The sequence below is a fragment of the Magallana gigas genome, chromosome 4, assembly GCF_963853765.1.
Source record: "Magallana gigas chromosome 4, xbMagGiga1.1, whole genome shotgun sequence".
In the NCBI taxonomy this organism is placed as follows: domain Eukaryota; kingdom Metazoa; phylum Mollusca; class Bivalvia; order Ostreida; family Ostreidae; genus Magallana; species Magallana gigas.
Window position 1 is genome coordinate 19,890,818 of NC_088856.1, and position 18,806 is coordinate 19,909,623.

An 18,806-nucleotide genomic window follows, 5' to 3' on the forward strand; every position below is an offset into this window, starting at 1 on the left:
CGAAATATGTTTTTGTTTTAATGCACTTTCCATCCGACGTCTAAAGAATAAAGAACTTGTTTTAATTTTACGGAATTGTTTCTCTTTTCCATTAGCAACCAGTAGAAAGCCGAGTGGCATCCTACCAAGCTATTCCCCAACTTAATCATATTCACAAACAGAGAAAGTCTCTGTGTGAAATATACGTGAGATTTAGGGTGTGGTTTAAATCTCAAGTAAAGATCTTTACCAATATATCAACATTGTAAGTGATGCCTGCGACCGAATAAGTCTGCCGATATATTTTCATTTTTTAAAATAATATTATGTTCGTCAACATCTATATGTTTTCCCTAACTAAAATTAACTTGTCAGGTAAGGAATAAAGCCACTTTCAGCATCAAGAGTAATAGAACAGGAAAAACAACTAATAGGCACAAACTCGTTGCAAAGAACGAGGATATAGTCCCTCCAATTTATTTTACCTTTACTGGATAATCAACATAAAATAAAACAGGTCCTAAAACGGGAAAGTCTTTGAGGTTGGAATACTATTATGTAATAAGCAAAAGCACTCCGGTCTCGATTTTAAGCTTTAAAAATATACAACTAAAACATTATTTTGTACCGTTTTACCATATTGTTTTGAATGTTATTTAAAATAAATTCTGTTCAATATTGCTTTAGAAATTTGTTAATAAGTGTATTAAACTTGATAACCATCGTGTAAATAAAAAATTGCTTAAAATTTTAACAGCATTGTAAAATCAAATATGCCGCTTAAAATTACATTTCATTTAATTGCCGTCCTAGACACCGTATTGCCAATGACATTCATTTCGTAACCTAATACTTTCCTACTAGTCTTGCAACCTATAAATTGTAATATGAGAATGAATTTAAATATGTTAATATGTATAATATAATTTAAACACATTTTCAATGAATATATTCAACACCTTTTGGAAAGCAGGCTATGCATGTGTAATTCCTCTCCTTGTATACATGTAAGTAGATCAAGTTACAAATAATCAGCATTCTCTTTATAAACTGCCCTTCCTTCAACTACCATACCGTATGACTTATTATAAAGAAGGGTGCATAATCCTTTGATGTTTTAATGTAAATTATAAGACCGATACAAAATTTAAAGTTGTTCTTTGCCGAAGTTAGTAGTTAAATAATTTCGCAACGATATTTATTGATTGATATCTAATAATGATGTAGAGCTTTTGTTTAGAAAAAGGCGTTTCACAAGAAACCAGCGTTGCCCAGCGTTGCTAGTTAATAATATTTCTCTTTCATGTGCATATATTAATAATATTTCTTTTTCTAAATACGGAAGTAAATTAAAATTATTAAATGATTCGTTTAAACAAAAAATAATATCTTGACCCTAGTTAAATCTGCCTACTTAATAAGTTTTCTAATGTTTTGAGTGATTAGGTTAAAATGTTACACTGTTTTGTAATAGTTTTCAATCAAAAGAAATTTTTTTGTGTAAAATAAAATCTCGACTCTTGACTCGATGAACATTTAAAAGTGTTCTTAATGGAGTGAAAAAGACTAAGTGTGAACTCTTTTCCTTCATGTAAACATATTGCTTAATATTTTTCATTTTAACTATGATGGTGTTGGCTTTCATTTACAAGTCTATAAGCAATATAAATAGACATTGTTTAGGAAGATCTGGCCTCAAGTCAAATACGAGACAAAACATTATTCAACATATAATGTGATTTAAAAAGTTGATTTTCATATTTCATATTGTTATCATATAGAGATAATAAGAATTTCATGCATTGGTTAAAACAATAAGCCCTATCGTATTCAGTTATAAATTTTGGAAAATGCGTTGCATGTCGATATTTCTATAGATTTAAAGATTATATTATTATACTTCATACTTGAATACATTGAAAGAGTTCTTGAAACCAGGACCAAAACCAAACTTAAAGGAAACGAAACATATCATTAGGTCTTTCCACCTTTCAGGTGAAAGACCTTTTGTTTTTCTTATGTTTTTAGGTCTTTCTACCTTTCAGGTGAAAGACCTTTTGTATTTCTTATGTTTTTTATTATTATTAGGTCTTTCCACCTTTCAGGTGAAAGACCTTTTGTTTTCTTTATGTTTTTTATTAGGTCTTTCCACCTTTCAGGTGAAAGACCTTTTGTTTTCTTTATGTTTTTTATTATTCTTATAATTTTTCTTTTCTATTTTCCTTGGGACAACTTTTTTATTTCAAGAGATATTGAAACAATTTTTTCTTTATGTTATTAGCCATTAAAAGTTATGGTACCAAATGACCCTTTGCTTGATCACTCCCAGAACTTACAAAGTTATTGCCCTTGTGTACGAAAAGCTTGTTATCGCTACTCCTCTGAAACCATAAGAGATAGAGACATGGAACTTTTACCAATGTCTTCAGTACACTTAGAGGGTTCTTCAATCTACTAATACCGAAAGGATCTGAGCCCCCCTTCTATCAGTTATTGCCCCTGAAAGTATTTGAATTTCCATAAAATCCCTTCCAACTTTTTTATTATTTATCATAGAGACTTCGGACCACTTGGGATGGAAGCGTCTACCTTGGCCGAACAAAATGACATAAAGGTCAAAGGTCAAGGTCATCTGGAAATCTCTTAATTAATGAGTTTTTGTATCTCTTTTGTTTAGGATGATAGAGAAAAACTGTTTCATGGATGTAGTAAGACATCGTAAGACATTTCAAAATATCACCCTTTGACCCTTACTATGTAACAATTATAGAGTTATTGCCCCTATTGTACAAAATGCTTGTTATCGCTACTCCTCATTAACCGTTAGAGATAGAGACTTGAAACTTTTACTAATGTATTCAGTATACTTAGACGCTTCTTCAATTTATTCATACCGACCGTGTCCAAAGTCCTTTTCTAGCAGTTATTGCCCATGAAAGTTTAGAACATTAAATAAAAAACACAAATAACTTTTGAATCAATAATCATAGATACATCGGACCACTTGGTATTGAAGCGTCTACCTTGTAATATGAAAATGACATAAAGGTCAAAGGTCAAGGTCAAGCAATAAAAAATTGCAAAATTAATCGTTTGACACTTTTTTATGAAGTAAAGCAGAAAAAATACGTTATTCTATTGAAGCAATCTTATTTCAAACATAAAAAACAATGAGGTGGAAAGACCTCTAATTGTTCGAGAACAATTAGTCTACTAGTTATTCTTATAATTTTTCTTTTCTATTTTCCTTGGGACAACTTTTTTATTTCAAGAGATATTGAAACAATTTTTTCTTTATGTTATTGGCCATTAAAAGTTATGGTACCAAATGACCCTTTGCTTGATCACTCCCAGAACTTACAAAGTTATTGCCCTTGTGTACGAAAAGCTTGTTATCGCTACTCCTCTGAAACCATAAGAGATAGAGACTTGGAACTTTTACCAATGTCTTCAGTACACTTAGAGGGTTCTTCAATCTACTAATACCGAAAGGATCTGAGCCCCCCTTCTATCAGTTATTGCCCCTGAAAGTATTTGAATTTCCATAAAATCACTTCCAACTTTTTTTATTATTTATCATAGAGACTTCGGACCACGTGGGATGGAAGCGTCTACCTTGGCCGAACAAAATGACATAAAGGTCAAAGGTCAAAGTCATCTGCAAATCTCTTAATTAATGAGTTTTTAGATCTCATTTGTTTAGTGTAGTAAAGAAAAACTTTTTTCATTGATGTAATAGGACATCTTAAGACATTTCAAAATATATCCCCTTGGCTCCTTCTTATAAATAGTTACAGAGTTATTGCCCCTTTTGTACGAAACGCTTGTTATCGCTACTCCTCTGAAACTATAAGAGATAGAAACTTGGAACTTTTACCAATGTCTTCAGTACACTTAGAGGATTCTTCAATCTATTCATACCGAAAGGATCTGAGCCCCCTTTCTAGTAGTTATTGCCCATAAAGTATTTACATTTCTATAAAATCACTTCCAACTTTTTTATTACTTATCATAGAGACGTCGGACCACTTGGGATGGAAGCGTCTTCCTTGTTCGATCAAAATTGCATAAAGGTCAAAGGTCAAGGTCATCTGAAAATTTCTTAATTAATGAGTTTTTAGATCTCTTTTGTTTAGGATGGTAGAGAAAAACTTTTTCATAGATGTAGTAGGACATCTTAAGGCATTTCAAAATATCACCCTTTGACTCTTACCATGTAACAATTTTAGAGTTATTGCCCCTATTGTACAAAATGCTTGTTATCGCTACTCCTCATTAACCGTTAGAGGTAGAGACTTGAAACTTTTAATAATGTATTCAGTACACTTAGACGCTCGTTCAATCTATCATACCGAAAGGGTCCAAAGTCCCTTTTATAGCAGTTATTGCCCCTGAAATTTTGAACAATCAATAAAAACATAAATAACTTTTGAATCAATAATCATAGATAGATCGGACCACTTGGTATTGAAGCGTCTACCTTGTCAGATCAAAATGACATAAAGGACAAAGGTCAAGGTCAAGCAATAAAAATTTGCAAACTAAATCGTTTACTCTTTTTATGAAGTAACGCAGAGAAATACTGTATTCTATCGAAGCAATCTTATGTCAAAAAAAAAAACAAAGAGGTGGAAAGACCTCTAATTGTTCGAGAACAATTAGTCTACTAGTTCTTATTTTTTTTCTTCTCTTTTTTTCCAGGGACAGCTTTTTTATTTCAAGAGATATTGAAACAATTTTTTCTTTATGTGATTGGCCATTAAAAGTTATGGTACCAAATGACCCTTTGCTTGATCACTCCCAGAACTTACGAAGTTATTGCCCTTGTGTACGAAAAGCTTGTTATCGCTACTCCTCTGAAACCATTAGAGATAGAGACTTGGAACTTTTACCAATGTCTTCAGTACACTTAGAAGGTTCTTCAATCTACTAACACCGAAAGGATCCGAGACCCCCTTCTAGTAGTTATTGCCCCTGAAAGTATTTGAATTTCCATAAAATCCCATCAAACTTTTTTATCATTTATCATAGAGACTTCGGACCACTTGGGATGGAAGCGTCTTCCTTGGCCGAACAAAATTACATAAAGGTCAAAGGTCAAGGTCATCTGCAAATCTCTGAATTAATGAGTTTTTATATCTCTTATGTTTAGTGTAGTAAAGAAAAACTTTTTCATGGATGTAATAGGACATCTTAAGACATTTTAAAATATATCCCCTTGGCTCTTTCTTTTAAATAGTTACAGAGTTATTGCCCCTTTTGTACGAAAAGCTTGTTATCGCTACTCCTCTGAAACCATAACAGATAGAAACTTGGAACTTTTACCAATGTCTTTAGTACACTTAGAGGGTTTTTCAATCTATTCATACCGAAATGATCTGAGCCCCCCTTCTAGTAGTTATTGCCCCTGAAAGTATTTACCTTTCTATAAAATCACTTCCAACTTTTTTATTACTTATTATACAGACTTCGGACCACTTGGGATGGAAGCGTCTACCTTGGATGAACAAAATGATATAAAGGTCAAAGGTCAAGGTCATTTGGAAATCTCTTAATTAATGGGGTTTTAGATCTCTTTTGTTTAGGATGGTAGAGAAAAACTTTTTGATGGATGTAGTAGGACATCTTAAGACATTTCAAAATATAACCTTTTGACCCTTACCATGTAACAATTATAGAGTTATTGCCCCTATTGTACAAAATGCTTGTTATTGCTACTCCTCATTAACCGTTAGAGATAGAGACTTGAAACTTTTACTAATGTATTCAGTATACTTAGACTCTTCTTCAATCTATTCATACCGACAGGGTCCAAAGTCCTTTTGTAGCAGTTATTGCCCCTGAAAGTTTCGAACATTCAATAAAAAACACAAATAACTTTTGAATAAATAATCATAGATACCGCGGACCACTTGGTATTGAAGCATCTACCTTGTCAGATGAAGATGACATAAAGGTCAAAGGTCAAGGTCAAGCAATAAAAAATTGCAAGCTTAATCGTTTGACACTTCTTAATGAAGTAACGCAGAAAAAAATACTTTATTCTATTGAAGCAATCTTATTTCAAACCTTAAAAAAAAAATGAGGTGGAAAGACCTCTAATTGTTCGAGAACAATTAGTCTACTAGTTGTATCCTTGTTTCATTAATACACTCCGTTTCATCTCTTGTCAGTTACCTCTGACAATGTTTGATATACGTTCCTACCATTTTAAAATTTAGGTTAATATTTATTTCATATCACTTCTAAAGTTAATTTGCAAAAATGTTTAATTAACAAAATTGATAAAATGAATAATAATTAAATATAAGAAACAATAATATGTTTCAATTTACCTATCTTGACTAGATGCTTAAGTTCCAATTAAGTGGTGATACACTTTTTCCGTTGCCATCAATTATCTGAAGATTATAGTAATTGCCTCATTCACATCATATCAAATCGTTAAATCAAAAGCAATAGAGGTACATGTACGGGGGTTGATCGAAAAGTAATGTCACAGGTGCGATAAAATGATGTAAAATACTCATAAAAAGACAAAAACGTGTGCCTTGAGAGATCTATTTATTTCAATTCAGATCTGAAAACGTTAATGCATTATAATAAATATTTCTGAATATAATATATTTTTTAGAGCGAGAAGCAAGGATCGTCGCCGCACGGTAGCGACGTCATTTTTAGATTTTTGGCGTTCTCATAGAATTTCGTAATTTATAAAAATTGGCCACGATGTCATGTTTTACATTTTTTCCCCTTTCTTCATAATTTAATTCTGGTTGAAACGCACTTTCTGATTGGCTAAAAAAATATTTTACATCGTATAAAGAATGTTGCCTACGTCATAGTAAGACTAATGTAAAAAACGTATCAATATGCCTGACGTAACGTTTGAATTTTGTACAATTTTACTTCATTTTAAAGGTCAAATGACTGTTTTTATCCACAATGAAGAGTAAAAAAATGAATTATAAGCAATGAATTCAATATTTACTAGTTTTATACGATATAAAATGGTTTGGAACAGTTTATAAAACAAGTAAATGTTGAATTCATTCCTTAAATAAAGTAACTCATTACTTTTTTTGTAATTGATGAGGTAGTATATTGGATGTTATTTTCTTCAAGAGGTCATGAACGTACTTTTATGATATAGCACACGACGTAATAATCTAGTTTTAGTTTCCTTCAAAGCAAATATCTTCTGTCTATTTAATATATTTATTAACATGGCATATGATTTTATTAGATATTGGAACTACGTTAAGGAGACCCTGTTCACTTGTAGATAACAATTAGAACATTCCATAAATTTATGAGAACTAGTTAAATGGAATTTTGATATTTGCTTCTAAGATGCACAAAATATAAACATCAGTAAGTAAATCTAGGTAGAAAAAGAAGTAGGGAAGTTCAGCGTTTCCTTTAACACAAGGCTTGAGGTTTTATAAGTATGGATGCAGTTGCATGGTACAGAAGATGTATTAAACTTGCTTCAGATAAACCACCAGATATTGCTGTCGTACATGTATATTTACATGCACGTTGTTATGTAAAGTTCCAAACCAAACAAACAAACATTTTATTCTACAATATATCTTATTTATTTATGAAAGAAATTTAGTTAAGCAGAAAATTTGAACTGTGATATTATGTTTGAATCTGTATCAAAGTCAAGGATTACCACTGAATCCACACACCTCATTTTGGATGCTAAATTTCAATCGTTTTAGACATATTTTTTATTCACTTTTATTCTTCTATTACGTATATATGATTCAAATATCAGAATTATGTATAAATGACATCAAGCGTATTAAAGAACTATATATCTTTAGAAACGTTTTTACATCTCGTATATAAGATATATCATATTCAATGGCTTTTAATTTCAAGATGGCTACGGTAAACGGTCGGAATCGTTTCATTGAATATATGGGGCTAAATTTAAAAGCATCCCAGGAATTCTCGAAGAATTGCAAGATGATGATCTTTTTTGGACATTTTAATCAAATAGCTGCTTTACATTGTATTTTTTTTTTTAAATAATTTGTTTACATAACTTTTAATGGAATTTATATAATATACCAAGTAGAGTGTCAGCCTTGATACACGTATTTTAAAATGAGAAAGACAACAAGAAAGCGCTTGTACTGTCTCACCCTCAGGGCTCATTGTATTCTGTTTCTATTAATAAAGGTTAATGAACTAACAAAAAAAAAACAAAAACAAAAAACATAAAAAAACCAAAAACAAAACAAAACAAAAACAGATAATCAATTCTTAGCATAATTTAACATGTCAAATATATTTATGTTCCTTAGCTTTTATGTTCTAGCCAAGGAAACTGAGCTATGTTTTTTGCTTAAGCAGGCATAAGACAGAACACATTTGTAAGAATGAAAATTGTCATTTATTTAGTAAATGACGAAAAGATATATACAAAATAGGGGCATTCAAAAACGTGTTACAAAGTAATAAAACATGTGGTGCTGAATGCAACCATGACCCCCTAATATACACACGTATGTAAAATAAATATCTACACAAAACACAAGATAGGGGGCCGAAGGAATATAAATATTATGTAACACATGTACAAAGAATACATGACAGACTGTAGACACATAAGTAAAAACAAGCATAAAAAAAAACTGCCTGCCCACAAAAAAGGTGGGTAGGCCGATAGATGATTTTTTTTCATAAAATGACCGCCTTATAGTGCCATGTATCTCAGCAATGGGGGTGGGGTGTACCCTACGCAATCCAGTTGTGTTTTTAAAACAATAATATCAATATGTGTAATATTATTATATAATATGTATATTTTATTTAGAAAAGGGGTACACGGGAAAACAAGACCGCTTCTTAAAATGCCAAACATTAGATAATGATTTGTTAATACAGTTAAAAGGATTGGGACGCTTGTTAACGTTATGTTACTATTTGCTCAATTTTGCTTATATAGAGAGATTATATAATTATTTACAAGAAAGGTCCATTATATTATTTTTCTATTATATCGATCAAATTTTAAGCTAATTTAGCATACATGTACAGTGAGTATAAGAAGGGAGGAAATTAAAATATATATTGCTATCAAAACTTTGAACTAAATTTAAGAAAATTAAAGGAACAAATGAACTTTAAAAAGTTATGTAGATATTGCATACTGTAGATTCCTTATTGTACGCGAGTACTTAATTCCGCTATTCAACCGTTTTGCACCAAATGACGAGAATATCAAATCGCGAACGTCACATTTTTATCAAAGTTTCTTTTAGTTTATATCTGTCAGAAAAAAGCGAAGTTCTAATATACGCTAGATGTTCTTGCGATTGCACACGGATATTAATTGCTTGCGTTTAATTAAGAATCTACAAAATTGTCAAAATATTAAATTGGAAAATGAGAAATTACACACCTACAAATAAGGACGGGAGCACAGATACAACATATGTATATAGAATGCAATAATAAACAAATTGATAAAGAAATAAATCAGAGAAAAACAAAATAAAAGTCAGATTACAACAAGGTACAAAAGATAAATAATACATGTATCTATCGTTTACACTTTTCATCAAATTAAACAAAAATTACAATTTACAGAGTGATCAACCTCTCTAAAAGAAAAGAACGGTTTTAGTGGGGAGGAAATCTATATATTTCGTAACATTTTTTTTTAACATTAGAAATATTATATAATATATACAAATATATTAATCAAATTAGAAAAAACAATCATGACAAAGTCATAAAGTTCATTATTAGTTTATTTACACTTTTTCACTAAATACAGTATCCAGAGGTTAAATGAACCGCATTTCAATGAAATGCTGTTGAATTGTAGCTGCAGTTTGATATCAACGTTAGCTCAACTCTGAATAATCAGTTTCTTTAAACTGAGACAAATTCAATTTTCCATATGAGTTGTCCATTACACCTGCATGGTCGTATGTATTGTTTTCTTTATTCAGATGTTTACGGTTGGCTACGACATAATCAGATTGATCTGATTTGAGATTTCCGAATGAGTCGTCCTTAACACCTGTACTATCGTAAGTATGATCTTCACTGCTCTCATTTTTACGATTGGCTACGTCATAATCAGACAAGTCCGATAATCCTCCAGATGACGCGTGGTTATATATGTCGTTAGCAGGTATTTTTCTTGCATCTTTGTCTCCAAGGCGATCATAAGTACCATCCACTGCCTCATTGTACGGACTTTCAGATTGAATCTTGGAATTGTCCGCTAACTGATACGTAGAATTTGATTGCTGTAGAACAAAATAATTTCTGTCCATTTGATTTCCGTCATTTTTGTTTGAAGTATTTTTACCATTGTTTCTTGGCAAAACATTCCTGGAATTTGTCTGTTTTCCTTGGGATTTCTTTTTCCGTCTAGTCAAATATACAAAACACTCTTATAGTAAGGATTATTACAATTGTTAACCATAATAAGAATAACGGTTGCGAAATGTTAAAATAACTTAACCTTCATAGGACTGTAGGTGTATCAAATGGGGCTCAATTTGTGCTTTTTTAAAATACAGCTTTAAGTACATCGTACATTTATTTTGATAAGATATTAAACACAAATTAAAATGTATGTGTTTTTCTGATGCCACTGAAATGAACCAATTACCACCCTTTTTAATAAACATTGAAAAATATTAAACTTGTACTTCCTAGTCAGCAGTAAGAAGCATAGAGCGTTGTTTTTAGTTTTCGCATATAATATTTAAAAATATTGTTTTCCTCATCGTAGTAAAAAAGATGTTTGAGCAAGCATATTAATATTTTTGGCATAACATTACATAATTCCGAACACAGTAGTTTGTAATTCGGTTAGAAGGATACATTTAATACATTTATGTTCATTTGAAATGTGTTAACTTAAGCATTAATTGTTTATCGTGGATGTCGTTGGTCTTTTGACACACAAAGGCTATGCAGACGAATTGAATACACGCGGTACCTTATGTTTTAAAGTGATTAAATACGCTCCTAGTCAGAGATATGAAACGCACATGGAAAAGCCATGTAAACATGTTATTGAGCTTGCTTCCTCGACTAAAAATATATTGCTAAAAACTTTTCCGAGAGAATTTTTTGTATTAACGAATGGCTATATCATTTAAATAAAAACATTATTTTTGGCATTCTTCGCGTTTGCAATACTCATTCTTAATATACTATTAGGCAATTATGTGTTTATATTTCAATCATTAAAATGGAAAAAAATGGAAACTGTTTACATTTATACCTTATATATATCAGGAATATAACAGCGCAACTGCCTAAAAGAATTAAAACCAGTACAACAGGAACAACTGTCTCAGTGACTGAACTATCTACAATGAATTAAAAAAAACATTTCGTTTGGTTCGAATAAGACTAAACACATTCTTTAAGCAGGCTGTGTGGTCAACAAGCTAATCACCGGACATACATTTATTTCTGAAAATGTTTTTTAAGCCATCCAGTAATATTTTATAAATAAAATATCCATTTTTATTGACTTTAAAATTTAAATATTTCTTATATCTTTATTCATATAGATCTCTTTTTTTTTTAGGAAATCAATATAGTGTAAAACTGGTCACAGCCATCGAGCTTTTACATCGGAACCCGTCCTAGGGTCAAAACTCTTACATTCGGGAACATACATTTTAATTTTGGTAGAGTAGTTTACGGTGCTTTTTAATATGCAGTTAGAATATGTATTTACAGTACCAATTGAAATTAGAAGAATATATATAGAAGAAATATATCCATGAACAATATATGACCATTTTGACCCCGCCGTTGGGTCAAAATTCTTACCCCAAGGGACTTATGCACAACATTTACAATTTTAGTAAACGGTTCGTGATCTTCATAACTAGGAAATCCGGGTTTTTCATATATGCTGAAGTAAATGAGAGGATTATTTTTAATGATCAAATGTTAACAGTTTTACTCTTGCCAATAAGGCCCCTGAAGGACAAAATTATGAATCATCCTTCTAAATGTAAAAAGATTTTGCCATGTAGTTTTTGAAAAAGAATCCTAAAATATTCAAGTGTCAACACACGATTTACGACGACAAACAAAAGCAACTTGGAAGATGTTAACTGCGTGACCTAAAAATCAAATCATCATGGGCGCTTAACAGAATGGATGTATTTAATAAGTGAATGAGACTGGTTTCAAATGAAAATTAAGTAATATGACTGCATTGTCAAAAAATGTTTACATTTCAATTTTGCCAAAAAGCTATAAAATATGATACTAGGTAAGTAAACTATTGAGAAATATCATTAATCAAATACTGTTAACATCTTCCATATGAATGCATGTTAAAGTCAGACGCGACACATCTTCCATTATTCTCTATTTTTTCCTGTCTCTGCAATGTGAAGACTTCTACTACGTAATTCGAATATAATATTTTCATATTAAAATGATATATTTCTATTTCGATATTTAGTTTCATTTGAAATATATAATTTGTGATTCCTTTATCAATAATTTGCATTTTGCATGCTATTAAAAAATTTCAATATATTCTAAAACCAAATAAATTTTGATAATGCATCCTGAAATTTGGGCATGAACAGGTTTAAATGCAAAATAAATAAGAAAGAATCTATGAGAAAAATTTTGTTTAAACAATATTTTAATCAATATAATATATTAAATGGGATTTGGCAGCAGGCACAGCCTATTTTAGCTCTCTCTCTAAATTATTCGAAACTAAGAAATGTCGCGTGCGTCCTTAACAATCCTTTTTTTGCATGCATGACATTAAAACACTTATATTTATTTACCTTTGGTGTCTGGTTGCAGAATGATCGCATTCTATAATCAGATTACAAAATTCAGTTTAGATAGGAACAAAGAACCAGAAGATTTGATATGGACAGCTATATATTTATATTTATTAATAAATATATTGTTACAACTATAAACATAGAAGAGTATGCAAAACAGAATTTAGAAAACGCTCACCGAGAAAGCTAGGCTGTAAAACTCACCTACCTCTGAACAAAATATTTCCGGAGTTAAGCTTTGGTTGCACTGGATGTATTCACAAAGTGGTTTCTGTTTCTTAGAACTGCACGTCTGACACGTGTTAAAAAACGCCGGATAAGGTTTATTGATAAAATGACCTAAAATGAAAGAAATTCATAAATGTATGTCTGATAACCAAATGTGTGACGTTTTCTATGATCAGTACAATGCGCGGCTATTTGATTTCAGTTAATAAAATGGTTTAAAATCTTTAAAAAAACTAAGAAAATATTTAAGAACAATTGAAAATCCTTATGAAATCAGGCTTACAATAAAAATGATAATTTCGCGGTTTATTAAGAAGCAAACGAAATAATTGAATTATATCATAAAATGGAATATTGCGGTAAACATCATTTTTCAAAATCAGGTGATAAACTATACATGGGCTGCATTCAAGATCGTAGCAGCTTGCCTAACCGCTAGATATAAAGTTGGAAATATTCAACAAAAGACATTACATAGACATAATTTGTTATTTGAAGGGGAAATATGCATGATAAAATTTATATCTTATAAGATGAGCAAAATATCACTTAAAGATGTTCGTTCCTCTGTTTTTGGGTAGCAATTTTGGGTCACCTCTATTCTAGAAATTATGCATCATATCTTAAATAAAATAGTAAAGGAAAAATTACATATTTACAGAGTTTAGTATGGGACTATATTTTTTGGCGGAAGGTTTTTAAAAAGAAAATTAACATTTTCCATAACTCAGTTATTTTAGAGTACTGTCACTTTAGCTTCCTTATTTTCAGTGCAAACAAAATTTCCAGATAGTTTTTGCATTAGGACATCTTTATTTAGTTACGAAAACATAATTTTACAATTTTCAATATTTCTATCGACACATATTGGCAAATTTAACTTATATTTCATAAGAGTCAAGGAAAAATGAATCCTAATTTTTGCCTAAAATCAGCTTATTTTATGCCATATCTAAAATTTTACATAGTAGACCAATACTTTTTGGGGGGGTTTTCTGAAAATTTCAGATTTTTCTGACAAGTTTATCATAACTTTAGAAACAATTTGAGACTTTCAAATAATTTTATTACATGTTGAATTGGTACTGGATAAAAATAGCGTTTTATCAGTGCAAAAAGGTCAAAATATCAATTATGTGAAGAAATTGTAACATTTTTCTTTATGATAATTTTAATTTTATCTATGTTAAATAATTTACATTTGTTTTTGATTCCATGGTTCATTCCGGTAATAAAATATAGAGCGAAAAGCGATTAATGTGCAATCTGCACTTTCAGTGCAGAAAGGTCAAATTAAATACACCCTGGCGCCAAATGAAGCATATAGACCCCAAAATTTTGTTTTTAATTTTGGCTAAGCTGTGTTTGTAGATTTTTAAAAAATATTTTAGAAAAAAACTTTTAGAATTTTGATCGCAGGATCCAACGTCCTTAATACATGTAAAGTTGCATGCTTTTTGAAAAGTGATTAATAAAATAGCTCTCTTGAATTTGATGGTTCAAATGGAAACAAGAACTATTAACTCCCCTGCTTAAGATTGAAAAAATCTGACAAATATCCATAAACAGTCTGATAAGTAAGGCAACAAAAAGAAAAAGAATATATATCTTATTTGTTTGGACGAATAAGTTATTTGTTCGAACGAATTAGTCTTTTTTCGGATGAATCAGGCTTTATTCGGAAAGGAAAGGGTGGCTTGATCACAGACCCCATCATCCTTTCATTTACATAATTACCACAGCAGATAGTCTAATTACTCCTCAAATCAAAAAATAACTTACTCGTCCGTAAAAATCTTAATTCGTCCGAACAACTAACTTATTTGTCCAAACAAATCCTAATCCGTCTAAACAAAAAATTATCCGTCCGAAAAAATAGCGAATTCATCCGAAACAATCCTAATTCGTCCAAACAAATTCTTTATTATCCGAACAAATAACTTATTCTTCCGAACAAATCATGTTTTGTCCGAACGAATCCCAATTCGTCCAAACAAATGACATTTAATTTTTTTTATCTGGCCCTTCCACGCCATCGTATATAAGTAACACACCTTATACATTTTTTTTGTTTTTGTTTTTTTTCTTTTTAGGGCCAAATATCAAAATACAATGAAAGGAAATGTGACAAAGGCGCTCCGCTCACAATAGTGCCGCTTAAATTTCACCAATCGACATCTGCTTTTCGGGTACTTGTACATGTACATCCAAATAACTATCATGAGCCTCGTTTATCAATTCACATCTGAGTAAAAAACAATCAACCATAATCACCTTATTTTGACCTAAGATACAACATTTTTATATACGTTCTAATACAGTTGTATTACCTTGATCTAACTTCTCAAAATTTTCTTTGATTATTCCGATCCAACCTGGACCACTATTTTGCAAACCCATGCAAGCTGACCTAGCATCTATCAAGGTTATGTTTCCCAAGAGATAGAAACCATTGTTTACAATTTTGCAAAATTCCATGCCATCTTTCCAAATTTTACTGAGCTTGTCATTTATTGAAAGTTTTTCTGCAGAAATAAAAAAAAAATTAAATTCAATAAAAGGCAATTAAAGGCAAAGGTTTTAATTGACAAAATCATTAATTTGAAAAAGAAAATGATTATATTATCAATTTTGTATGTTAACCGTCTAATTGAGAAGTGATTAATTTTAAATGATATGTGTTATTGGTATTATTTTATTGCAATATGAAAAGACACATGTCTTACCCGATGGCTTGATATTACATAATGGAGGAAGGAACTGATTGCAGGAAGTGTTAACAAATCTGGGGTCATTTTGGCATTGTAAAGAAAGGCGGTGACTTGGAATTTTCAAATCTGTTGAATCTATAAATATCAACAAACAAAAACACAAATGCTTAGGCTGAGTGCATACACTTTAGCAGTTACATGGATATGACAATGATTGTACATATAATACAATATATATTTGATTATATAAGATAAACGCATAGAAATAGCCTTTGTGATTTGTAAAATCTTAATTTAGTGTACTTTTTTTCGTTTGTTTTTTTTTTTATTTTGTTTTGTTTGTTTTTATTTTGGGTTTTTTTCTTTTTCATAAACACGACTAAATTTTGGATAATGATTTTCTTGTTAGTTCTGTCAATATCTACATGCAACTATTGTTCAAACCTGTATAAAATACATTGTATGCCGAATCTCCTCCACATTCATTTGTCAGCAGTGTACAATTGTCACACATGAATCCACACTTTGATGGAGATAACCGGCCTCCACTGTCATTGAATTCATTAGATAAACAAACGCATGTAATTCCCTGATAAATAGAAAGAAATTATTATGATAAGTATTAATATTTATTAGCTTTGATACCGTCTATCAATAACTATATAACAGTCCTTCCTATTTTTGGAGTCCACATCAGAAGAAAACATCAATGTGGCAAAGACATCTTATCTTTGGGTTATTTGTTCGGACTTACTAGGATTTTCGGACAAAAACGAATTGTAACATATTAAGAAGAGATTAAAAATCCATTTGAAACACAATTGTATGTTTTGGTTAAAAAAAAAAACAACGCCCAAAACTTTGAATTTTGTAAAATAACAAAATTATTCCGTGCTCTGTCTCGTTTCGCCAAAAAAATACTACTAGTGTTTTCTTCAATAAAACTCCTCGCAACTGTTTACAAACTGGAAAAGAAGCAGTAATACTCGCAGTAATTGATAAATCAATATTTCTTCAGCTGATTATTCAGTTGAAATAAGAACATGATTAAAATTCTATAGTATATAAATTATATTGGATCGAAACATCGTTCAATACTGAACACATAATCATTAAACACTTTTTTAATTGTGTAATGTATTGTAGGGCGGCGTAGTTGCTCAGATCTAAAATAAAAATCAACATATCGACTGAGGTAAGCTTACAACATACCTGAACAGCAAACTTAGAGATATTCTTTTGAAGGCAATATTCTTGGCACAAAGCAGGAGATTATATCGAAAAATTAGTGCGTTTGGATTTATACTGTTGTATTGCGGACGAATTGTAACAACCTGTAACTAAAGAAAATTCTTTAAAAAATGTCATGCATACTGATACATGTTTGTAGTGTTGTTTATTCGGTTGAGAGGGTATGTCCCTCAAAAACTAAAAAAATTCTCTCTCTCTTTCTCTCTCTCTTTCTCTCTCTCTCTCTCTCACACACACACACACACACACACACACACACACACACACACACACACACACACACACACACACACACACACACACACACACACACACACACACACATTTTACTGTTTTTATTAATCAATGTGTTGATCTTGTCTGGTTTTAAATGTTATATACAAGTATTTATTCTCTCTTTATTTGAGATAAACATGATTTAAGGTTGAATCTATTGTGACATTTATGTTTTGTATCATAATCGACTCTATCTCGCTTATTTTTACTAAGAAACAGTTAGATATTCAAAATAATTATCAAGGATTTTCATAAGAGAAGTTGTATTACTGTGGAGTCATTAAAATTCATGGGGGGGGGGGGCATGTTCGTTGATTGCTTGTATTTTACAGGTTCATGGGGACCTTATCTTGTGTATTATTTTTTACCTACAAAATAATTATGACTTTATAACACTTATTTATTAATTCGTGGATGAGAGGTACTAACGAATTCCACGAAAATGAGTCACCTGAGTAAACTTAAATAGTATTGTCCATATGCAGTTTCATGGTCAGCTGCAGGGAAACTAACGTTATCTATTTAAATAGTTACTTTAATTAATTTAGCAAAAAATACTTTTGTCTATCCAATATTATACATATAGACTGAAGGCATCTTTATTGTGTAATTTTTATTACATGTTTTAGCTGAAGCGTTAAAATAAGGGCTGTGTCAAAATAGATTTAATTGAGCACCACCAATTAATATAGCAAAGATTTATCACACGATCTAGTTTTAAAAACCACACTTATATTATAAAAGGATAGACGTAATTTTTTTACTGTTTTACCACTATAACCATGTCCAGAATTCATACTAATGTCGCTAAGCATGCGTCTTTCACAAAAACAACATAGCTGAGAAAACTCAAAAATGTAAACATTAAACTGCTTACAAAGAGCAGTTTCTTTCATTTCTTAGTTTTATCCTTCTTTGTTTGCAAATTATGAAAAAAGTATAGTTATGAAATAGAATAGACATGTATGCAGATGTACCTGATATCTAACCAGGTTTGGAATAGAAATGTACGAAGTCACCGCAATGCATGTGATTAATATTATTACCAATTATCTTGATCCAATGAGAAGTCTTTTTGTAGAAGCCTGTCCAATAAGAGTTTCCTGACGCATTTTTCTTTAATGTTAGTGTCAAATTTTTGTTTCTGCAGAATGTTTGTGCTTCAAACCACGTAACTGATTGGTTTACCCTACAAAATACTAAACGAAACCCGAAAAAATCATTTGTGTTTTTTAATGCGTTCTCACCTGCTATTCCTGCTATGAAAATAAATATTGTGTGAGTAATTTTCATCGCAAACGACCAAAACCTGAAAAAATATAAAATATTGAGTTTAGCTGCAAAACTGTATATGTTAGTAGTTTTACACGTACGATGAAATATGGACTTAGTGTAGAGTTGCAGATTTATGTTGCAATCAAATTATGGTGCACAAAATATTGTGCTAAAGGTTGCAAAATAAAATAACATATGTACCTTCATTGCCTTTGAAACGAAGAACGCAAATTTACTAACATATGAAATTTAACAGTATTATAATTTT

At 30.8% G+C, this 18,806-nt stretch overlaps 1 protein-coding gene across 1 annotated transcript; it reads right to left on the reverse strand.

Annotated features, from left to right (window-relative positions):
• Window positions 1-8,145: 8,145 nt before the first annotated feature.
• LOC136274527 (uncharacterized) lies at window positions 8,146-18,749 on the reverse strand. The gene is made up of 9 exons (XM_066081603.1): window positions 18,310-18,749; window positions 16,949-17,070; window positions 16,181-16,325; window positions 15,752-15,871; window positions 15,356-15,550; window positions 13,006-13,136; window positions 12,795-12,825; window positions 11,249-11,336; window positions 8,146-10,383 (listed from the first exon to the last, which is right to left on the reverse strand). Exons 3-9 carry the CDS (start codon window positions 16,248-16,250, stop codon window positions 9,849-9,851), a joined length of 1,170 nt encoding a protein of 389 aa, XP_065937675.1. The 5' UTR covers window positions 16,251-16,325; window positions 16,949-17,070; window positions 18,310-18,749; the 3' UTR covers window positions 8,146-9,848.
• Window positions 18,750-18,806: the final 57 nt, after the last annotated feature.

What these genes read in the sequence shown, in the direction of transcription:
- LOC136274527 (XM_066081603.1), bottom strand. Translation starts at nt 16,250, where the DNA reads ATGTGTGACAATTGTACACTGCTGACAAATGAATGTGGAGGAGATTCG. An exon ending in ATACAATGTATTTTATACAG is followed by an intron (nt 15,872 to 16,180) that starts GTTTGAACAATA and finishes TGATATTTATAG; the next exon opens with ATTCAACAGATTTGAAAATT. An exon ending in TTTTGAGAAGTTAGATCAAG is followed by an intron (nt 13,137 to 15,355) that starts GTAATACAACTG and finishes CTTTCATTTTAG; the next exon opens with GTCATTTTATCAATAAACCT.